Here is a 24945-nt window from a genome sequence, read left to right on the forward strand (position 1 = left end):
TGTAGGGCTGAAATGATTAATAGGATTAATCGTGATTAATCGTGATTAATAGTGATTAGTTGTGATTAGAAGAGAGAAGAATATACTTTGTTGATCCCCAAGGGGGAAATTTTAGATTCTCCTAGTTCAAATTTTATTTAAAAAACCCCCAAATAAACAACAAAAAAACACATATTAAGCACCTTTTGCTATCAAATTATTAATCAGTTAATTGATAAATAATCACCAGATCAGCCCTGAACTGTATTGATGCAGAAAGCATTGAGCATTTCACATGTTGATGTTGGAAGTATTTTTTAGATGGAGATGCATCTTTTGCTACAAATGATCAAGTCTTCACCAAAGGAATGCTACGTTATTGCATTTTAATAAAATGTTTAATTTTTTTAATCATAAAAAAGGAAACTGAATTGTTTATTTGCAGTATTTAAATGTGTTGCTGTATCGCAAAGAAAAGGATTAAGTGGTCAAAAGAAAAAAAACCAGAATGTACCCATTTTTATTCAATCAGTTGATTAATCATCAGAATGATTGATAGCATAATCAATTACTTAAATAATTGTTAGTTGTACAAGGTTGAAGTATGAACTGTGAAAAATCCCACATCCATCCGATAAGCATCTATTGCTCGTTCATAACTTCAGTCAAAACCCACACAGCTCTCTAATTGTTGCCAGAAATATTTCTTTACTTTTGTTTATTTCTGTCTGATGCACTTCCTTTTTTTTGTCATTCCGATAACTAAAACTGGCACAAAGCCTAACAGTCAGGGATCATAAATAAAGATTACACACGCCAGAAGGGGTCCAATTTTTCCACTTTTTGGCACGCCATCGGGATTTCTCAGAAAACTTTAAAGAAGCCAATAGAAAAGGTTGCGCCCTCTCTCCCCCACCATGGCAAGCAGTACCTCTCTGTTCTCTATAGAAAGCAGACTACCCATAACAGGCCTAAAATATTTACAGCCTCAAGTGTTAACGGCCATCAGCATCGCTCATAAAGTCATCAAAACACTGAAACCCAGGTCCTTGTACTTGTTGCATGGGACATTTTGTTTCTGTGAGCAGCGCTGTCTGTGTATGCACATGCGAGCGGCACAATAGCAGCTCTGGCCCCTCAGAAGAGCCTCAGTAATCAACTACAGCTGCCCGAGCTACGTCAATCCAGCACTGGAAACAACAAGCCCCCAAATTCCTCTCATTCTGGAGCTGCTACCTGCCGTCCAGAGCAGCTGGGCCTCAGTCCGCATTACCTCAGAGCGCAGCGCAGCGCCGGCCTACCTTCAACGATCAGAGTGTAGCTCAGATTCCTGAACACGTCCCGGCTGCCCACGGTTACGGTGTAGACCCCAGAGTGCCTCTGCTTCAGTTCAAGGATGGACAAGCTGTAGCCGGACATCCTGTAGCAGGTTGAGTTCTTAAAAATGCCGACGCCGTCTTTGTACCTGATATTTGGAGGGAGAAAAAAATGTAGTCATGATGATTGAATAATTTATTGTTATTGTTATCTGAAGCAGATTTTTGAAATGTAGTTGCATACACTGCAAAAACACAAAATCTTACAAAGTATTTTGGTCTAGTTTCAAGTGCAGCTATTTTACTGCTCTTGAAATAAGACAAAAATAACTTACGATCTGAACCAGATTGTAAGTTTACAAGTTATTAAACTAAGTTAGCTTACTAAGTTGACTTAGTTACCTAAGTTTAGTAAACTAACCTGTTAGTCTGCAGGTTTACTAACTTGTAATCTCCATTATGTTGGCTTACTAACTTATTTTAGTAAACTAACTTAGTTTGCTACATATTATTTCAAGTTTACTAAGATAATTTGCACTAGACCAAAAATACTTGATTTTGTGTTTTTGCAGTGTAGGAGATCGTCAACATGCTCTCACTGCTACAAACAAAATCTAACCAAGTATTTTTGGTCCAGTGCAAATCATCCTGCTAAACTTGAGATAAAACTAACTTATTAGTAACCTTTTAGTAAGATAAAGGAGCTTGTTTTAAGTAAATAATTACTTAATATAATTTTTTTTAAAGTACTAGTTCCACTCGCAGATTGTTTTACTTATAACAAGACATTTTTCCATGGTATTGCCCCAGTTTCAAGTCTTTTTCTGGTTCATGGATAAGAAAACACATTCCCACAGCATGATGCTGCCTCCACCATGTTTCACCATAGACGAACAATTAGTTTTCAGATACAAAGAACTTGCATGTAAGGTCAAACCGTGTTCTCGTCTGACCAGAAAACCTTGTTCCACTTGTTTTCTTGTAAACGGTAACCTACCATGAAATCACGTCTGGTAGTGGCAACGCTTTGACTTTGGGCTCCAACACAACCTTCTTTGTATCCTCTCGGACAATCACTACGCCGCTATTGCTGTGCTTATGAGATATGTTGAGGAATGGATGCTCTGCAGCAGAAGAGAAATTATAAATAAAACAAAAACCCGACTCCAACACGGATAATATTCAAATTATTCTCACATCATTACAGAAGAACCCCTGTTACATCATGCTTACCATAGACAGTTACTCTTGCTGAAGCATTGTAGTATGTTGTTGCATCAGTCGCAGCTTTGCAGAGATACACTCCTCTGTCTTCCATTGTTATGTTTTCCAACACCAAAGTCTTGCTCATTTTGATAATACGATCACGTGTCAGATCAACTTTGGTCGTATGGTATCGATTTTCCTGGGGGGGAAAAAAAGCATCATAAACATCATTACTGTACGTTTTGACGGTCCACTTTTACAAAGCCAGGCCTTCCTTACTTTAAGCCTCAGAAAATCCCAGGTGAATTTTATTCTTCCGTTTGGGCTGGTTTCCCCGCTGCAGTTCAGGACAAGCGTGTCGCCAACCAACACTTTGACACGATCTGGTGTGACTTTTAAATCATTTACATCTGTAGCTGGAGAACGGAGGAAAATATGTTAGTAAATGTTACATTTTCAGCAAATTTCAGAATAAAATTTTAAACTTACAGAATTTACGTGGAATGTAGGAGGAGTGGAACTGAATCCCACCGACCTCAGTGCTGCAGGTGAGCAGCTTATAGTAAGCATAAGGAATCTTGAACCCCACTTTGGGATCCCACACCTTCTCTTTATCTGTTTCTCTTGAAAGATTTGGATTCTGTAGTGATAAAGGCAAGGTCATTTGTTTTAAACAGCCTACTGAAGCTCTATAGGATGCATAAAACATATTAGTTAATTTTTTTTTTTGCATAAAATCATTCTTAGATGATGAAATTTTAGTCTGCTCAGTTCTGCCTATTTTGAGCTCCTTTCATAATGAAATGCTATGGAATAACATAAGCTGCTGCTGCTGGCCACGTCCCCAAACCCTACGCTTGCACGTGAAAATGGCTGCAAACACATGCGCAATTATACAACCGTACATCTTTGAAAAGGCTCAGTAGAGCCTCCTGCACAACCAACAAGAATGCAGCAAGTGGTTTCTGGATGGTAAGTCAATAACAAAACACTCTTTCCAGCAAACAATGTGGTAAAATTAGATGGCCAAATATGCTGGAGCTTTGCTTGGGTTGCTAGGTAACGGGCAGAATTCTGCTGGGGTTGCTAGGTAACGGTGCAGTACAACTTAATAGGAAGGTTTTTGACATGGCTCATTTTTCAGACACCAAAAAACATTAACTTATTGGCAAAAAAGTGGCTTTTTAAGTGCTTGTGTTTTTTGTAGAAGCAGTACAGACACAAATGGACACATAAAGACGTGAAAAATATGTCTGGTAAACATCACTGACTGCAAAGAAAAGCTTTCAACTTCATTTAATATGTAACTTCTGCTTTACTAAGATCACCTGGGGACTAACATCTGCTAGAGTGAGCATCTAATTAGTTTTACTGTGTATACTGAGCGTGACCTCTGCAATCATTCATGCAAGTGGAGCACAGAGTCTGGCAAAGCTGTACGTGCCTGCTCCTGTTTGTTCTCAAGTCAGGAGACAAGCATTGGGTTGGGACAAGAGGCAAAGGATGAGAAGGAAGTAAGGAGGCCAGGAAGGAAGGAAGGAACGGTGTCATAGTTGTAATAAAAACAGGAAGTTTGTACAATCTGTGCCATTAGATTCTGATGTGATAAACTTTAGATGAAATAATGAATGGATATTGTTAAATGCTTTATACCTGCCATTTCCTCAGCCGTGTGCTGTTTCTTTTCTGTTACATTTCCTGATGCTTAGACAAGATACGAGGCTAAATTTGGTCCCAGGGTCTATTTCTGCAGATGAGAGCTCCTGGAGCACCTTCCTGTCCTCACAGGAAGCAGACAACACGACTCTGTTTACCGCAGCGCAGCTTGCTCATTTACCGGAGCAAGGTTTTGGAAAAAGTTCACTTTTAGGAGTATTTTTTACTGTGCTGTACTTTTTAATTTTAATTTAATCTTAGTATGAAGAACCTACTTGACTAAAATTTCTGGATTCTCTGCCCACTGAATGAAGAACAAACATGTTTTAAACAAAGACACCTGCAGTTTGTGTTAAAGTTTCATATGGTGTTAAATGATTTGCAAACATTTTCCTGATTTTGTAGTAATGTTATGTGCATGAATTATTTTCATTTTCATCTTTGAAATACCAAAACTCCCATATAACTTTATATTTTGATCCATCTGATGATGTCATTTTTGAATATTAAATAATGGATGGTTTGAGGAGACTTTTTACCAAAATACAGTTTACCTGAATAATTTCTTGACCGGTTAATTTTACTACAAAAAATGATCCTTGTTTTCACCAAAATATCACCAAACACGGACAAACACCTGCAGTTTTTCTTCTTAAAGTTTAATATTGAAAGAAAAAACAACTATTTTTGCCTGATTTTTTGTAATTATGTTATCTATATCAATTGTTTCATGTTGGTTCTTAAAATACCAACATTTCCACATAACCTTATATTTTGGTCCATCTGATGTTGTAATTTCTAAATTTTAAATTATGAATATTTTGATCACACTGCAAAAACACAATATTTTATCATGTTTTTTGGTTCTTGTGCAAATATATTTGTTACAAGTTTAATTTCACAAAGAAATAAGAGTTTATTTTAAGTCAATAATGAAAAAGTACTAGATCCATTTGCAGATTATTTAATTTATGACAGGGGAAAAATTTATTATTGTAAGTGAAATAATCTGCCAATGAAACTAGAACTTTTTCATAAATTTGAAGGAATTATTGACCTATAACAAGGTTATGTTTCTTGCTACAAAGTTACTTGTAAGCTAGTTTTGTCTTACTTCAAGTCCACTAAGATATTTACAGTAGAAACTAGACAAAAAAAAAAAATTGCAAAATTTAGTGTTCTTGCAGAACAAGAGTCGCTTTTTTACCAAATACTTTTATACTCTTTTGTAAGTTTTTTAAATGGCTTCTTTTTACTTTTACTTGAGAAAAAATATGTTGACCACACATTAAGTGTGGGAAACAGTTTCGTTCATGATGGAGACCCTCCACAGATGATAAATAAAGACTCCCTGCTGTTAAAATAAAAACAGTTCTGTTTTCTCAGATGATGCACTGCGTGATTTTTCAGAGTTTCTCATGAGCGCTCACGACAATTTAACCTCACAAGCGGAAGAAGTGCGAACGTTTCTTACCGCTATCAGGCGTACAACAGCATCAGGTGAGGTGGTCCTGCATGGCACGACGAGGGAGGTTTCATGTTGGTAAATGCTCAGAATCAGAGGTGTAGCGGTGTGAGGCTCAACAAACGGCTGTTTAGGGTCTACGAGAGGAAAAAAGCCACCAAAGTTAGCATCATATACGAAAATATGCAGCAGAAGAAGCCATTGAAAAATAACTGAGATTCTTATACTGTATACTGTATATAAACAATGTTTTCTCTCCAGATTAAGCCTTCCAGATGTTTCAGTCCTTTATATTTATTATGAAATATTAAAAACACAAATTTAATTTGAAATTATGACAGATAATTACAGAATAAAGAGTAAACATAAAGAGTCCAGGCAGACAGACAAAAATAAAAACACAAAGAATGAAAAACAAATAAGAATGGAACAAAAGAAAGAAAAGGAAAAGCAAAAGAAAGCAGAAAAAAGAACAAAGGAAGAAAAAAAGAAAGAGAAAGAAAGAAAGAATTGTAGAACTAAAGGAAGCAGGAATAGAAAGAAAGATTGAAGGAAGAAAGAGATAAAGAAACAGAGAAAGAAAGACACAAGAAAAGAGAGAAACAGACATAATGAAACAAACAATAATCTTGTTTATCAGAAAGCCACTTTAAATTTGATCATTTCTTTGTTTTAAATGTTTGCATTAATTTATACGTCATAAAATCTAAATTAAAAATATATACAGAGGCCGAATTAAAACACCTGTCATAATCAATATATTTATCACATTATTGTTCAAAGTGTTAGGAACAATTGATGCTCCTCCAACTTTATCCATTTGTATTTCAGGTTTCTGTGTAGCAGTCCATCCCTCCTTTAGAAATAAAGTCTGTGCAGTCATACTTCACTCAGAGTCAGTTGGGATTGTCTCCAACTTCCCATGACGCTCCAAGGATTGGCACATATTTTTATTATTGCCCGAGCCTCCCAGCTGGACGGCCTGAGCTGAAAAAGGACAAAGTCCAGGAATTCAACGCAGAGATGAACCGATTAGTTAATTCTGCCCAGATAAGGCTGCAGAGCCCAGGAGGAGCTCTTAGCCTTAGCGCCTGCTGGGCAGCCAGGCATCAAACTACAACGGTGGGAACTCAAACAGTCTGCGATCGGTGTGAGGTCAAGCATTATTGGCGTGATGAAGGGACTTTTATCTGAGAAGTAAGCGTGTATCATAATCTAATAAACAACTGAGGGGCTTTGAAAATAGTTTGCCAGACTAAACACGGGCAGAGTGGAAACCACATTCCCAGAGCAACAGGAAAGGAAATGAAGAGTATCCAGCTTCATTCGAACGCAAACCATTTCTTGGACTCAAATCTAAGAACTCTGTATTTATATAAACTTCTTAGCTTTGGAGTTTCAGCTCAGGCTCCGTTTGAAGAGTACGGGAACTGTAACCGGTGCGACGCAATGCTTTAGGGACGACTTTGGAAAACAGTAGCAGGAGCAGGAAATCAGTCAATGACCAGAGCTTCCTGTGCAATCAGGCTCACCCTTTAACCTCCAGGAGAAACCACAGCACAAACTGCTCCCGTTCTCTCTGTTTCTCTAAGGAAACCAGAGGAATAACCAATGAAGGAGGCTGCAGACTACCAGAAAAATGGAGGATAAGCACAACTCTATATAGAAGTGCTTCTTGTGTGCATTAATATTTAAGCTATTCTGCACCAAAGATTATCAAGAAAGCTAAATTTGGGGTCTGAATATGTTGAAAAAGGTAAAAAAAATAATTGCTTTGTTTCACAAGGACTTATAAATATTTGCTTTTAAGAAGAAATGCAAAAAACATTTTGATGCCTAATATTATGGGAACCTTTTGTTTGTAGTTTTATCTTAGTTCAGTTGTACTAAGACATTTGCACTTGAAACTAGATTAAAAATACTTGGTAGGATTTAGAGTTTTTGCAGTGTTTATCTCTATATTTAGAGCAGAGGTGTCCAAATGTTTTTGTCAAAATCATTGAGTCTAAACTAATAAAAAAAAGACTAAAATAAAGCAAATAAAACATTCTGTATGTTCATTGTAGATCCAAAACTTAAAAAGGATTTTGTATGTTAGCTGTACTAATCGACATCAAGTTTAAAAAATGTTTTGGTTCAATCAAGCAAATTTATTCTCGATAAAATAACAGGATTTGGGTCATTTCCTTTCAAAACGTTTGATTCACTGCAAAAAACACCAAATCAAGTATTTCTTATTTAGTTTTTAGTGCAAACATCTAGTAAAGGAAAAACAAAACTAACTTACAACTAACTTTTCAACAAGATGTAGAAACTCCTTCAAATTCAATAATTACTTAATATTGATTTTTTTTAAATTACTTGTTCCATTGGCAGATAATTGTATTTATATCATGGGGAAATATCTTTTATGTGAAATAATCTGCCAGTACTTCTCTGAAATCAGTTTTTCTTCTTTTCATGTTTTCTTCTTGAATCTGGGACCATTTTTCATGAAAAACAGGTTTGCAGCTTTGACTGATGCTCCGAAGTTTTGCAGCTCATTTGGGATAACCTTTGACCTCATGGTTATCTCTCAGGTTTATGCCTAACCCTCTCTGGCTTGTCTGAGTGTTTTGCTGGTCTGTTATTTCTTGGCAGGTCTTCTGAAGAACAATGTTTTCCCTGTTTCTACAAATCTAGATTTAATAGTGTTGTATGACATATTTATGTTTTTTATTTTAGATAAAAGCTAATTCTTCAAATATATTTCTCCACTTTGTCTCACTTTCTAACATGCTTAGAGAATAATTCGTTTTTGTTATGTATCTCAACCCTCTTGCTTTACTGAATCATTTTTGTAGATATAAATCTTATTTTTGAATTACTTTGACGTTGATGACACATAAGTTGTCCAGGTTGTTTATTTTGGAGTGAATATAATTTTTTAATGATTTCTTTTTGAGGTTTTTTTGAACGAAATAGAACAATCTGTGTTCTTTCAGCACTTTTTATGCATCAATTTCTATTGAAAATACATTGTTGGATACACCTGACCTTTAAAAATAGATGTTTTTATTTCATTTTCTGGAGCTGAAATCCCTTGAAAGTTTTATTTTTTTGCCACTCTAGATGTTTGTTAGGTACGTTAAATCTACTAATTTGCATATACATAAATAACAAATAATCTACTATTGCACTGCAAAAACACAAAATCTTAGAAAACAAAACTAACTTGTAAATAACTTTTCAGCAATATATAGGTGATTGTTTTAAGTCAATAATTCCTTGATATTGATGAAAAATACTTATTCCTGGCAGATTATTCCACTTATAAAAAGGGTAAAATGTCTTATTATAAATGAAATAATCTCCCAATGGAACAAGTACTTTTTCATCAGTATTAAGGATTCTTTTTTACTTAAAACAAGCTGCCATGTTTTGCTGAAAAGTTATTTGTAGGTTAGTTTTGTTTTATTTCAAGTGTAATAAGATGTTTGCACTAGAAACTAGACCAACATACTTGGTGAGAGTTTGTGTTTTTGCAGTGTGGTCACTTTTTCTTAAATTTGCACAGAAAAAACTTAACATGCAAAAAATAAATTCTTGAAATTTTGGTGGAAAAAAAGTCTAAACTGCTTTTTTGATAAGGACTGATCTGTATTTGCTTTAATAAAAAATGGAAAAAACATATATATCATTATGTCATTTTATAACGTTATTGTCTCATCAAAAATATAGCTGGACTGTTGCTCTGATTGATTAATTTAAGTATCTGGCAGGACCAGTTCTTAAATCAGGTTTTAAAAACATTGGAGGCATGCATTGGGTCAACATTTTGTCAGGAGTGTTTCCTCTGTCTCACCTTTCACATAGATGTAAACTGAGGTGGAATGCTCTGAGCCAGATTTGGAGTAATTGCAGGTATACGTCCCCGTGTCATTGGCCATTAAGTGTGTAATTGTGAGTCTGCTGCAGTGCGAATAATGCTTGGAGTCACACTTTTCCACATTAACACCCTCCTCCAATTGGATCAGTCGATTTGCAAGGATCCATTGTAAGATGCCATGACCTCTGAAAAAAAGAAAGAGAGAGAGAGAGCGGCGCAGATGATCATATTTACCAACTATGTGCATATTTCAGAACTATTTTTAGTTAAAGTGTCACAGCTGGCAAACGGCCTTGCAATCTTTTCGGTTCAGGACGACAGCGGCTGCTTCCCCCCCTTTGGGGATTTTCTGCCCCGATGTTCATCCTGAGTTTATTTGGAGTTAATCTCGAGTCACCCGATACCTTGAACTTTCACATGGGAACATGTTTCTCTTGAAAGACGTGCTCAGCTAACACATTCTTTCCACGCAGAACCCATTTTAAAACTCTCATTAAAGCGATCCCAGAGGAACATCAAACATGTCAAGTATGCCGTAGACTTTGCCTGCAGAAATTTTGGGTTAACCAACCTTTAGTTCTCATCCAGTGACAGAAAACAACGCAGGCCTATATGCCTCCAAGAGGCTCGCCATATATCGCCTTGTAGGGAAGCATTACATTAGATAGCCACTAGTTTCTGTGCATTCTTTGCAAGCCTGCGAAATGATATAATGCCCCAAATACTTTATAAATGTGAATGTACAGTAGTACACTTGGGTCCCACCAGCTCTAAAGGAAATAGCGAGGGGCCGATAAATTTGGACCACCACCACTGGTTCCTGTCAAACACTCTCGCCCGTTTTGCTGTGGTTGTTTATTTTTCCTCTGGTCTGCAGCCTCATACAAGACATAAAAGCAAGACAATTGCATTTTTGAACTCTATTGGGTGCTGCTATGAAAACAAATCAAAAACTAGATAAATGTCAACTGGATTTCTCTGGTTTTGTATGGTGATTGCAATTAGCCATTAATGGTCACGCTTTCAAAACCAAGTCCACCAAAATACCAACAGATGCATAAAAATTAATAAAGTTTCATAATAAATATTCATATTTTGAATATTTCTTCTATGAACTATTTACTATGTCAAGTTTTTTAAGACTATACACTGCAAAAACATAAAATCTTACCAAGTAGTTTTGGCCAAGTTTACTGCAACTATTTTAATATACTTCAAATACGACAAAACTAACTCACAAATAACTTTTCAACAAGACATATGACATATTTTAGTATTTTAAAAATACTAGGATTTGAACATATTTCCTCATAAGTGAAATAATCTGCCAGTGGAAAAAGTACTTTTTCATCAACATTGAGGAATTATTGATTTAAAGCGAGCTCATAAGTTGCTGATACATTACTTTTAAGTTAGTTTCTTCTTATTTCAAGTGTACTAAGATAGAAACTAGACCAATAATACTTGGTACATTTTTGTGTTTTTGCAGCGTAAATCTGGTTAATTATTATTTATGTTAAAAATATCGATAAGACCTCATGCATCTTTGGGGAAGTGTAGACTTCACCATCACTGGTGTGTTGCGCTGCATACCTGCAAGTGAGGTTCAACGAGTTTCCCTTATGACGAACCAGTGGATTATCAGAGGGACGGATTTTAGGATCCCTGTCCACTTGTCCTGCAAAGACACACAAACACACACAGCTCAGCATTTACAGTCCCTCAGTAATGGTGTGTGTCAGTCACTATTTCTCGCTAGGAATGCAAAACACCGGTGGAAATTCCCATGATTCACCACATTGCTATGCTTTGGGTTTCTTTCTTTTGTGCCGTTCTGCCCCTGCCTCTGCAAAGTGGTGGCCCGCTGCGTGTGTTTCCGGCACAGGAGGGCAGGTTGTTGAGTCGGATGGAGGTCCGGGCCGAGCAGCTGCTCGGACAGAGTCAAAGAGCTGCTGAATGTGTCAACCAGACTCTTTTTTTTATTTAGACCTTGTATTCTGAATGTTTGATTCTTTCTTCGCCGTCTTCTATTGCTATTTGTCCTGTCGGTGAAATATGTTTCAAATCACTTCCACAAAAAGCTAAAATATTTCAGAAACACGTTGTTACTGCTCTATATGTTATTTTATACTGGTCACGTAATATTAAAAATATAAATTGAAAAAATTAATATTTTTCCAATTTATACATTTGGAAAAATGTATATATTTTTTCAATACATTTTGATAAAATTTTAATGCATTTTCATATTTTTTTCCGATTTAAAAATGGGGGAAAAAACTATAGTTTTTAACATAAAATTTAAATGTTATAAATTTGGTAAAATTTATCATTTTTAAATATAAATTCAGGTAATTTTTTTTATACCTTTTTCCCACATTCCTAATTAGAAAAATGTATCTAAAATTTTTTATAAATTTTAAATTTTATAAATTCTGGAAAACAATTATACATTTTGAAAGTTTTATAAATTCAAAAATTGTATGAATTTTTCAAATTTTATAAATTCAAAAATTGTATAAATTTTTCTAATTTTGCCAATTTTTGGGGAGATGTCAGTTGGTTTATAATCAGTAATATATATATAAAGACATTGTTTTACATGGGGATAATATTATCCTTGGTTTTCACAATTACTGAAGAAAAGAAGAAAAAATTTGTTTTTTAATTAATTTGATCGTATTTTTAGCAAAGTTTTTTATCCACAAATGTAAATTGAATAGAAGAAATCCTTGTTTTGTGAGTTGGAACCTATTTAACTACTTTCAGTGTATTATCTAACTTCAACTTATGTACACGAAGCTATAATAACCCCTGGCTGTTGTTGCTACTTCTATGGTATACTGTTCTTTGTACACTTGTTGCCCCTCGTTCTTTAGTAATAATAATAATAAAATATCTCTTTGCAGAGTCTGTTGAGAGGTCTCTCTGACAGAGGAAGCGCTGTATGATTCCCCCTGATGTTCAGGAGCGATCACAGACCCTGATGTGGTTTCCTTCTTTTCAGAAAATCCCTGAACAGACTGACACGGCAGCCCAGAACACGAACTTTATCAGCTCTATCCTTCAAACGTGACCGTCTTTGGGGAGGGCTAAACAATGAAGTCGCATAAACCCAAGCTGGTGGACATGCATGTGTAAGCACATATGCACCTGGAAACCCTGACAAGCACAAAGCGTTTAGGAATACACACACTCTGCACGCTGGCCAAGTATTTTCCTATTATTTGGAACAGCTGTTGTGCTAAGAATGAGCCAGCGTTGGCACTGGTACTTAATATCCACTTCCTAACCAAATATTACAACATCATTGTTTTATTGTTTAAGGCTGAGCAGACTGGGAGGGCTTTTCTCTCACACACTGTCATGTTGTTTCACCACATAATTTTAACTACATCAGAGATTTTCTGCTCTTAGTGTCTCCATACCGAACCCATAGATCCATTTCCCATTTTGTGACCCCAAACAGTTTATTGGGATTTTACTTGATAGAAACTATAAGGTATTGTGAAGTGGAGGAAATATTATACTTGGTTTTCTTTGTTTCTTTAGTAAGAGAGTTAAAAGTGAAAGATGGATATGTATTCAACCTCCCTGAGTCAACGCTTTGGAGAAATACTTTTGTTACAGTTACACAGTAGAGAAAATACCCCTCTGATCGCAGCATGATACTGCCATTACCATGTTTCTTATTACAAATAGTGTTTTATGTTTCACTTTGGTCCGATGTGATCAAAGCCGCGGTAAAACTGATTTCTTAGGACTTAAATTCAACAGCGGCTTTCCTCTTGCCTCTTTTGCATAATGACAAGTGTTGGGTAGTAACTAGTTATATTTACTCAATTACATTTATTTGAGTAACTTTTTTGAAAAAAATTACTTTTAGGAGTATTTTGCTATGCTGTACTTTTTACTTTAACTTGAGTAATTTTATTTTGAAGTATTTCTACTCTTATTTGAGTAAAATTTCTAGATTCTCTTCACAATAATTGAAAAACAAACATGTTTTAACCAAAAATTCAGCAAACACAGAGACACACCTGCAGTTTCATAACTTTTACTTTGACGGAAACTGATTTGGAAAAATTTCTTTTGGCTGATTTCGTTATTTTTTGTTTCTTATATTAATTATTGTCATTTATGTCCTTAAAATACCAAAATATCCACTTCATTTTATATTTTGTTCTGTTTGATGATGTAATTTTTAAATATTAAATGGTTAATTTGATCAGTTTCTCATTATTTGAGTAGACTTTTAATCAAATACTATTTTACTCGTACTTGAGTAATTTCTTGGTCGGCTATTTTTTACTTTTACTTGAGTAAAATTATGTTTTAATATCTCTACTCTTAGCTAAGTATAATTTTTGGGTGCTCTGCCTCCTCTGTCTAAGACTAATTGTTATCTTAATTCCCTTCCAGAGCTTTTAATCTCTCCTGAAAAACACTTTTTCCATTTGAGATGTTCAAACGTTGGGATAAGTTTTTTCTGCTTCAACCTTCCCCACATCTTTTTTCCTGACCTTTCTGCTGTATTTCTTCATCTTTGCGATGCTGTTTGTTTTCTAAAGAACAGCATCTGGATTTATACTGAGATTAAATTACACACAGATTAATTCTGTTTGCAATTATGTGATTACTGAAGGAAAATGTTGGACTGGATTTCATGCAAGTGAAGCAGAGAAAGTGAGAAAAAAGTTTCATTTTTTTTCTTGGCTTGTTGCATTAAATACCAATGAAATACAGCTTGGGTCAAACTGAAGGCCCAGGGACCAAATCTGGCCCGCTGTAGCTTTTTATGTGGCCCTCTAGACTCCAGACATCAAATTACATCAATAAGTTCATAGAGTTTTTTTCAAATCTGCAAAATTTTAACAAAATTCCTACAAAATCCACGTGAAATTCCCGCAAAATCAATTGATTCTCACATTTTTCCTAATTTTACAAGAAATTTTCTTCAAAAATTGTCAAAAACATTTAATTTAAGTCTATTGTAAAAATTCTTGCAAATATTTCTAAATTAGCACCACAAACTTTGTGATTTTGATAGCAAAAAACACAAAAACAATCACAAAATCCTGGAGGGACTGAAATTGTTTTCGATATTATTTAATTTTAAGAAACATTTACTGAGCATATTATAATAAAGCAGCTATTTATTAATATTTTAACAGTTTAATGGATTTTAAATATTTGATTTACATGGAGGGGGACATGGAGTCTGAGTGGACCGTGTTCCGTGCCTCCATTGTCGAGGCGGCCGATCGGAGCTGTGGCCGCAAGGTTGTCGGTGCCTGTCGCGGCGGCAACCCTCGAACCCGCTGGTGGACACCTTCGGTGAGGGATGCCGTCAGGCTGAAGAAGGAGTCCTATCGGGCCTTTTTGGCCTGTGGGACTCCGGAAGCAGCTGATGGGTACCGGCGGGCGAAGCGGCATGCGGCTCGGGCGGTTGCTGAGGCAAAAACCCGGGCGTGGGAGGAGTTTGGAGAGGCCATGGAGAAAGACTTCCGTACGGCTTCGAGGCGATTCTGGTCCACCATCCGGCGTCTCAGGGGGGGGAAGCGGTGCAGCACCAACACTGTTTATAGTGGGGATGGTGTGCTGCTGACCTCTACTCGGGACGTTGTGGGCCGGTGGGCAGAGTACTTCGAAGACCTCCTCAATCCCACCAACATGCCTTCCACTGAGGAAGCGGAGCCTGGGGACTCTGGGTTGGGCTCTCCAATCTCTGGGGACGAGGTCGCCGAGGTGGTTAAAAAGCTCCTCGGTGGCAGGGCCCCGGGGGTGGATGAGATCCGCCCGGAGTTCCTTAAGGCTCTGGATGTTGTAGGGTTGTGTTGGTTGACGCGACTCTGCAATGTCGCATGGACATCGGGGGCAGTTCCCCTGGATTGGCAGACTGGGGTGGTGGTCCCCCTGTTCAAAAAGGGGGACCGGAGGGTGTGCTCCAATTATAGAGGGGTCACACTCTTAAGCCTCCCTGGCAAGGTCTATTCAGGGGTCCTGGAGAGGAGGGTCCGTCGGATAGTCGAACCTCGGATTCAGGAAGAGCAGTGTGGTTTTCGTCCTGGTCGTGGAACGCTGGACCAGCTCTACACCCTCGGCAGGGTCCTGGAGGGTGCATGGGAGTTCGCCCAACCAGTCTACATGTGTTTTGTGGACCTGGAGAAGGCGTTCGACCGTGTCCCTCGGGGAGCCCTGTGGGGGGTTCTCCGGGAGTATGGGGTACCGGGCCCTTTGATACGGGCTGTCAGGTCCCTGTATGACCGGTGTCAGAGTCTGGTCCGCATTGCCGGCAGTAAGTCGGGCTCGTTTCCGGTGAGAGTTGGACTCCGCCAGGGCTGCCCTTTGTCACCGATTCTGTTCATCACTTTCATGGACAGAATTTCTAGGCGCAGCCAAGGTGTTGAGGGGATCCGATTTGGTGGCCTTAGGATCTCATCTCTGCTTTTTGCAGACGATGTGGTCCTTTTGGCTTCATCAGATCGTGATCTGCAGCTCTCGCTGGAGCGGTTCGCAGCCGAGTGTGACGCGGCCGGGATGAGGATCAGTGCCTCCAAATCCGAGGCCATGGTCTTGAGCCGGAAAAGGGTAGAGTGCCTTCTCCGGGTCAGGGGGGGTGTCCTGCCCCAAGTGGAGGAGTTTAAGTATCTCGGGATCTTGTTCACGAATGGGGGAAGAAGGGAGCGGGAGATCGACAGGCGGATTGGCGCAGCGTCTGCTGTCAAGCGGGCGCTGTACCGGTCCGTCGTGGTGAAGAGAGAGCTGAGCCAAAAAGCGAAGCTCTCGATTTACCGGTCGATCTACGTTCCCACCCTCATCTATGGTCATGAGCTTTGGGTCATGACCGAAAGAACGAGATCGCGGATACAAGCGGCCGAAATGGGTTTTCTCCGTAGGGTGGCTGGGCTCTCCCTTAGAGATAGGGTGAGAAGCTCAGTCATCCGGGAGGGACTCAGAGTAGAGCCGCTGCTCCTTCACATCGAGAGGAGCCAGTTGAGGTGGCTCGGGCATCTGGTCAGGATGCCTCCTAGACGCCTCCCTGGTGAGGTGTTCCGGGCACGTCCCACCGGGAGGAGGCCCCGGGGAAGACCCAGGACACGCTGGAGGGACTATGTCTCTCGGCTGGCCTGGGAACGCCTCGGGATTCCCCCGGAGGAGCTAGAAGAAGTGGCTGGGGAGAGGGAAGTCTGGGCCTCCCTTCTGAAGCTGCTACCCCCGCGACCCGACCTCGGATAAGCGGAAGAAGATGGATGGATGGATGGATGGATAATGGATTTTATCGATACCTTCTGGCCCACAAGCCCTTTAAGAACTTTCAGATCTTGATATGGACCAAAACGAAAAAGAGTTTGACACTGCTGTTATGAACTTAAATAAATAAGACTGAGTTATATTTTGAAAATCAAAACCCGCCAATAGAAAAACGATGTGAAAATTGGGCATCCTGTCCTCTTAAACTGTGATAATTTCTGCCCCTTTTCCTCAGTAATGAAATACAGATGGATGAAACAACAGGGGTCACAGGCATGAAAATAAAGACGAGAGCAAAAAAAAGAAAGAAATCTCATCGTTGTCTTTCCCACAATTCCCACCTGCCGCTGTCCAGCTCTGACCCTGCAAAGCATCCAGACACTCCTAAGCTCCTGTACCAGCTGTGTGATGCATTCCTGCTGGATATTTTCTGAAGAATCCCAGAATTTGTGCTTATTTTGATGGTTCAAAGGCCCTGGAGCTGGTTCCTATTAGCATCTATTACAGGGAAAGAACAGGCTTGGATCAAACCGTGTTAAGGAGGAAGAGGGCGGGTTATTTTCAGCTCAAGCCACTAAGATTATACCAGCTGAGTAATATTAGAGGTGGAAAAATGCGTGGTAATTGCAGTGGAAACCAAATAAACACAATATAAAACGACTTATAACCTTTGTCTGCGATTAAGCCAGAGAAAATGTTTCCTCTTTTAGATCAGATATGATTACTTAAATGATTTTTGCCAGAGAAATTAGAGGGATTTTCCTTTAACTTTCTTGAAATTCAGAAATTTACATACGTGCTCTTTAGTCACGTTTCTGGATAAACATGGTTCTACTTATTATAAAAGCTTGGCTATAAAAAGATGAATATATTGTGTCGTAAATAACATTTTCCTTTGTTAGAAAATACGGTTTGTAATACTTTTATCCTTAATACAAATACAACCATACATCACTTTGAGAAAACGTAAGCGCAACAATTCAACTGTTTTCTTTTTAAATAAAACATTTAACAAATTTCATGTAGAAATAGAAAAATAATGATTTAAAAGTTACGGATGTTTGTAAAGGCAAAGCGTTACATAAACAGAAGTCCTGAGACAGGAAAGACCTCTGGCAGCAAGTCATCCATTTTGAACCGCGCGTGATAGTCGCTTGCAACAGCTGTTGCATAATAAAAACCAGTATTACTGTAAGAGATGACTGTAGAGTCACTGAATCAAACAGGAAAACCCGAGACTCTGCCCTTCAAGTGCTGGAAATAATATGAGGAATTCCCTTTTCTTCTGAAGAAAATACATCACACCTTCCTGGCTTCCTGTCCTGTTATGACAAATTATGACAAAGCCGCCAGAGAAAAAGGGAATCTATCTTTTATTAGTTTGGTTTTTTTTGGAATGCTAGTCAACGATATTGTTCTCTTGTTCAACCTTCATGACAATAAACAATATTGAGATTGGGATGTAAGATACGGCATAAAATTCATATCACAATGTACAGTTCTGGAAAAAATTAAGAGACCACTTAAAATTATAGATTTCTCTGGTTTTACTCTTTATAGGTTTGAGTAAAATGAACATTGTTATTTTATTCTATGAACTACTGACAGCATGTCTCCGAAATTTCAAGTAATACTTTTGTATTTATTTGCAGAAAATGGGGAAAAAGCTCAGTAACGAAAAAGTTGCAGTGCTTTCAGACCTCAAATAAGGCAAAGAAAACAAGTTTAGATTTATTTAGAAACAACAATACCAACAATACTAATGTTTTAACTCAGGAAGAGTTCAGAAATCAATATTTGGTGGAATAATCAGGATGTTTTCAATGGGGTTCAGCGCAGTGGGCTCTTCATTTTTTCCAGAGCTGTATATTGTGATATAATTTATATAAAATTTATATACCCCCACTGTCTGATCGTGACATCTGCCGCGCTCCATCTGAGCATCGTGCTAATACCACGGGAGGTTAAACCTGAGCTAGGTTCAGATAATTTATGCTTTTTTTCATTTGCCTTTTTTTTTAAAGAAGGTTTTATTGGCTCTAGGGGTTTTTATTTGATAGTTAATTGATAGGAAAGTGAGTAATGAGAAGGGGAAGACATGCGGCAAAGGTCGCCAGGCCGGGAATCAAACCTGCGATGGCAGGTTCGATATGGAGGCCGCATCAAGGACTAAGGCCTCTATATGTGGGTTGTGCTGAACCCCGGCGCCACCACAGAACATCCCAACAATTAATCTGTCTTTTTAAAGAGCTCTTCCTTTGCTTCCTGCTTGCTCTGTTTTGTTGCCAACCTGTTACGTCATCAACAAGTTTTACCGTGGTTAGCCGTGGTTACAGATCTCTATCACAGGCCACATTTCTATCACTTCTACAGTATATATCCACATTCCTAATTGAGAAGGCGATAAATTGGATTTAAATGCTGCAAAAGTGGATTTATGTTTCCTAAAATCCCAGCACTATCTCCACCATAGCCACCTGCCATAATAAGAAACATTTGTCCTGCAGTTCTCTTTCACAAGCAGACTTCTTAACCTCTTCTCCTTTTCTGCCAACTGCAAGGTTATGACAACAGTTACTGCAAGCGTCTTTTTTATTAGTCATTTATTAGCCTGTGGAGATTTGGGGGCAAAATGCCTTTGACTCCTCTTAAAACTGCAAAAGAACTGAACATCTGGACAAGATGGGTGGCCAATCTAAGTTATATAAAGCTGAGATGAGCCAAGAACCAGGAGTCTCCTGCATGGGAGTCCAGATAAGTAAACCTAAAGAATTCCTGCTCCATAACGTGTGATTAGGGCAGGCAGTTAGACAGAAGCCCCATGAAATTAAAATTCCCTGCAGGACGTAAGGAAAATATATCGCTGCATGCATCCAGATGGACCAGATGTCCTAATAGTCAAATAAGAACAGAGACATATAGAGTAATTTGTAAAGAAGGACGTCTTGGGGGGAGTGATTTTTCTTCTTCTTGTTTGACAATCCATGTCGGGGTTTTTTTTGTTTGTTTTTTTGGGGGATTTTTTGCCAATGCGTCTCAGACGGTGCAGTGAGACGCATCGCCAGCGAGCAATAAGCCCCCGCTGAACTCGGCTGACCTCTCGTCACTCCTGTTATTACGTGTATGAGGGAAATGCAATAAATGAAAGCAATGTAAAACTCCACATTTATAAAAAATATGATTCTCAAAGCTTATTTATGAAATCAGAAGAATTTTTCCTCTTGCAGGAAGAAGAGTTTAACTGCCGAAGGTTATGACTCAACCTGAGGCAACTTAAAAGTTAAATATTAACATATTACCTAATTTTGTTCCTTAGGCTCCATAATTGACTAAAAAAAAGTGCTTTTATGCCAACATGAGTCATTGAATTGAAAGTAGCCCTATAAACATGTTCAATTCACAGTTATCTATCAGATTCTACTTTATTCCAGTTCAAATATGTGTCTTTCAATAGCAGATCTTCAACTGTTACTGCAGGGAATTATGGTGTTCACCAGGGCTCTGCTTTAGTTTCAGTTTAGTTTGACTTACAAGTCCTGATTCTGAGCTTCATTTTCACAATATTAGCAGTAAAGTTTATATTTGCATGAATTGTTATGCTGATGACACTCAGTTATACCTCACTTAATTTACATTAAATAGATCAGTAACTAATGCTACATTTTCAAACTTATTCTAAGAAAATAATAAGATCAGTTCTAATTTATATAATATATAATTATGTCTTGTTACAGTGAATTATGGTGTCCCTCAGGGTTCTGATTTAGGCTCAATTCAGCTTTTCTTACACATGCTTCATCTGAGGGCTACTTTTTCACAACATTAGCAGTAAATATTATATTGTATCACTTGTTACGCTGATGACACTCAGTTGTACCTCAGTGAATCCACACAAAACTGATCAGCAACTAATGCTACATTTTCAAACTTATTCTGGAAAAATTATTCGCTAGATTAATTCTAATTTATATCATAAGCAACATATTCTCATCTCTTGTTACAGTGAATTATGGTGTCCCTCAGGGACACCATAATTTAGGTCCTATTTTATTTTCCTTTTACAAACTACCTTTGGGAGCAATATTGTGGAAGCAGTTTGGGAATATATTTAATTAACATAACATTTTCTTCCGTGGTCACAGTAAAAACACCCAGTTGTACCTATAATTTATTCAACGTCTGTCAGTTATGAAGCTACAGGCTTGTCTTGAGGATGCAGAGTTGGATGACTTATAATTTTCTTTTTTCAAACCCAGATCTCTAAATGAAAATAAAAATTTAAATGCAAACAACAAATATTCTTATTTTATCTGTGTTACCATGAACTACATTTGTTTTGGGAATCACAAAACGTTCTAATTTTTATGGAAAAAAACATATAACAACATTTTTGATTGGAATAAACATACTTAAATGTAATCAATCTTATACTACGTTTATCTATTTAATGTTGCCAAGTAATGGCATTTATCTGGTTTAAATATATGTTAAACATAATTTCCAGTTTTTATGAACTGTGTTTTTTTATTTATTGTTATTATATTTATTTTTTGTGTATTTCTTTGGATTTCATCCATGTTTTAAAACTTCTACATAAGATTTCACTCCTACAACTTTAAGGTTTTTGTTGTACTATTTGTTTAGTTGAGATTTGTCGAGTTTCTTTATTAAATGCCATTTTAAAATCTTTATTGCTTTTTATTTATGTGATTATTGCTTCTCTGCATAACTCAGAAAATGATAAAAATGATTCTGAACCTTTTATTTTGTTGAGTTAAGAGTAACTCATCACAATTTTATGTCCTTCAGCAAACCTGTTACACACATCAGCAGATTGTCCCTTATAAAATGACTAATGACTCTACCAGTCTGCTGCTCCTCAAAGAAACAATGCCCCCTGCTTCCTTTCTGCCATTGTCTTGTGCATCAGGTTCGAGATATTTAAAAATCATCTCAAGAAGCTACGGGAAGACATTTTTTGTGCTCAGGTAGCGTGTCACATTTCCGTGACCTTTACTAGCCAGAACAATTCCAAGCTGCCTCTTGTCGCTGCATCCGTTTCCTGCGTGCGTCTTTCCCACGCTTTGTGCGTGGACAGTGAAGGAAATCTACTTAAAAACACTGCTAACAAAAGCTTCATATGCTCAAAGTGTGTGTGAGTGGGAGGGAGGCGAAGGGTAAGAATGGGAACAGTGTTTCCTTTGTTTGGATGGGCTGTTTATTTGGAAGCCTTAGTGTGTATCAACCTGACACAAGGTGGAGGAACATCCATGTTTTCTGCTCCGTGTCGTTTTGCAGGAGCTGCTCTCAAACAATGAAGCTGATTTCACAAACAGAAAAAAAAGAGAGAGGAAAACTTGCAATGTTGTCTTCCTCACTCAGAGATAACAATTCCTGGAATAAACTCTTTTTCCTCAAAAATAAAACAAAGAGCAAAGTCTTGAGAAAATCTAGGATAAACAGATTTGTCCATGAAATCACTCTTATGTTTCCAGAAAGAAATCTCCCAATTTACCTGCCAGGTTCAATTGATTTTTACGACCCAAATTTTTAAGGAACTTCAAAGGGACAATACTGCCTCTAGCGGATGATGTCAGAACTTCAACATCCAAACAGAATGTCCTAAAATGTGGCTGTTTTCTGTATCCATATTTTAAAAAATAACCCATAAAAGTTGGGCCCCATTTATAGATTTACAACCAGCAGTATGAAACGATTCATATTCAGCGCCTCCTTTAAAAGTAGAGCCCAAAACAAACAGAAGTGCTGCAATCATTCACTGAAATGAATCAAACTGCCCAATATTCACGCTACAATTTTCTCTCCACAGTTGTATTCAATATCTTACCAGCTGTGAGTGATGAGCAGCAGAAGATGACGGCGAGCAGTTTGAAGCAGCTGGAAGAAATCATCCTTCCACCATCAAAAAAAAAAAATAAACAAAACGTGCGTTTAAAATATTAAGTCCCTCTCGGAGATTCTTTAGATCCAGATATCTACCAAAGGTCCCCCCTTTGGAGCGCAGTCTGTGGTTTCAAACGCGTCTTTTAAATCTGCAAAGCCTCTTTCAGGTGAACAAGCGCAAAGCTGCGGCGGTTCTGACGTATCCCATGTCCATCCAGGTTTCGCGGGGGAGCCCAACTCCAGAACCCGCGGCGAGGAGACGGATGGACCGCTGTGTCAGCAGGGCAGGTGCACCAAAAAGAGTGAGAGGAAAACTAACTTATAATGGTAAATAAAAGTTTACACAGCTCCCTTTTAGAGCTTCTTTACGCGCGTAATAAACCAGAAGAAGAATCAATCAGCGACCGGCTTTCATGCGCGCCTTGGATCACTTCTCCTCCCTTTCAGTCTCTGAGCTGCACTTATCCATGCGTGACATCAGTTTTGTGGAGACACAGAGGAAGGACGCAACGTCACAGTCTAAAAAAATTGGCTGAACAAATCGTAGAAAGTGCTTATAGACCATACAAGATACGGTTTTTTTCCCAAGTGCATTTGTTTTCAGTCTAATTTACTGTTACCCTCACATAAAACCCAACCTTTAACTTAAACAAGTTAACTGAGATCTCTTATTTTTGACCATTACAGAAGCAACACTGTACAAAGGTCACAAAGTGGCAGAGGAGAGTAGAGTACCCAAAAATTGAACTCATATAAGAGTAGCACTACTTCATATTTTTACAAAAATAAAAGTGAAAAGTAAAAAAGTATTTGGTGAAAAGGCTTCAACTAATGAATGATCGATCAAAAATATTAAATTATGCAAATTTTTTGTTATTTTAAAAGCCATATAAATTAATAACAAAATTGCAAAAGTAAAAAGCTCAGGCAAAAGAAACATTTTCACACATCAATTTTATTCAGTGTCTATCTGGTGAATTTTTGGTCAAAACAAGCTTTGTATTCACTCAGTGAAGTTACTCACACTGGTAGAGAATCCAGACTCAAGTAAGAATATCGATGCTTCAAACTACATTTCTCCAGCAAAGGTAAGAAGTACAGCACAGTAAAAATACTCCTAAAAGTACATTTATTCCAAAAAGTTACTGAAGTAAATGTAACTGAGTAAATGTAATCTCTACCCAGCTCTGCAAAGCAGTGATTTTTTATCAATAATTAACATTAAAACTTTAACTGACCAGGATTTGAAATTCATTCATGGATACAAAGTTTGCTTCTACAACTGAGATTGAAGATTTTCCAGGTGTTTGAAGCTCAAAAAGAATAACTTTTTTAGTAAATCAAGTCGATCTGTGAGTAATTTAGCCTCAGCATAAAGAAGGCTGTTTAGTGAAGGTGGTGGCAGCATCATGCACTGGGGAGAACATTAGTAAATATATATAAACAACCTTAAACATACTCCCAGAATTTCCATTTGAGGGTTTAGTTCAAAGCATCACATGTTAGAATGGCCCAGTCAAAGTCCAGACCTGGATAAAATTGTGTATCTTTAGCATAATAATAAAAAATTATGTTGAGTTTGAGCTTTTTTGAAAAGAAGAATGGACTGGATCGAAAATAACTGCATGTCATTTTTTGTAATTTTTTAATCTCAAGTGCACAATGTTATGTTTTAAATAAAATCCAAAGAAAACGAAACAGAAATGTGTAGCAAGCACAGATGCATAGAGCACGTAAATTTTTTATTTTAAAAAGTTTTCAAGAACTTGTATCTTTTCCTCTAACATCACAGTTGTTGTGTGCTACTTAGAAACATCAAAATTTTAGCTTTCCAACATGAAGAAAAATTATAAAATTCAAGAGATATTAATATTGTTGCTGGGGTCTGTAAATAAGCTCCAATTTAATCCAAATTAAAACACAATTCAGAACAACAATCTGCTCAAGATTTAGTATTTACTTCAGTATTTATTTCATTATACCACAGAAGCACAACCTCAGTTTGAGTTGATGATTATTTTACGCATTCATGTTTAGGGTTGAAAATGTTTTAAAGGTTACAACAAGAAAAAAAGAACCGTTATTAACTCAAAACATTTAATGCTTTTAGCTTGTGGTCCAAATGTTTTTGTTCATTTTAGTTGAACTGGTTACTAATTGTTTTCTGCAACAAAGGTTAAATTTATCAGAAAACATGATTAATAACCTTTTAGGAAAACCTGGAAAAGATTAAAATGAACTGGTTTGTTGTAAATACATGCATTTCTAAAAACATATTTTAATTGTGCAGCAGATCA

At 37.5% G+C, this 24945-nt stretch overlaps 1 protein-coding gene across 1 annotated transcript in view; it reads right to left on the reverse strand.

The window, feature by feature from the left end:
• kdrl (kinase insert domain receptor like) overlaps positions 1–22656 on the reverse strand; it is a 59504-nt gene extending 36848 nt beyond the window's left edge. The window contains 9 exon segments of the mRNA XM_032555049.1: positions 1281–1444; positions 2293–2419; positions 2529–2700; positions 2781–2917; positions 2991–3141; positions 5632–5759; positions 9467–9675; positions 11084–11168; positions 22593–22656. Coding sequence (XP_032410940.1) covers positions 1281–1444; positions 2293–2419; positions 2529–2700; positions 2781–2917; positions 2991–3141; positions 5632–5759; positions 9467–9675; positions 11084–11168; positions 22593–22656 — 1237 coding nt within the window.
• Positions 22657–24945: the final 2289 nt, after the last annotated feature.

The sequence above is a fragment of the Xiphophorus hellerii genome, chromosome 23 (genome assembly GCF_003331165.1).
Source record: "Xiphophorus hellerii strain 12219 chromosome 23, Xiphophorus_hellerii-4.1, whole genome shotgun sequence".
Classification (NCBI taxonomy): domain Eukaryota; kingdom Metazoa; phylum Chordata; class Actinopteri; order Cyprinodontiformes; family Poeciliidae; genus Xiphophorus; species Xiphophorus hellerii.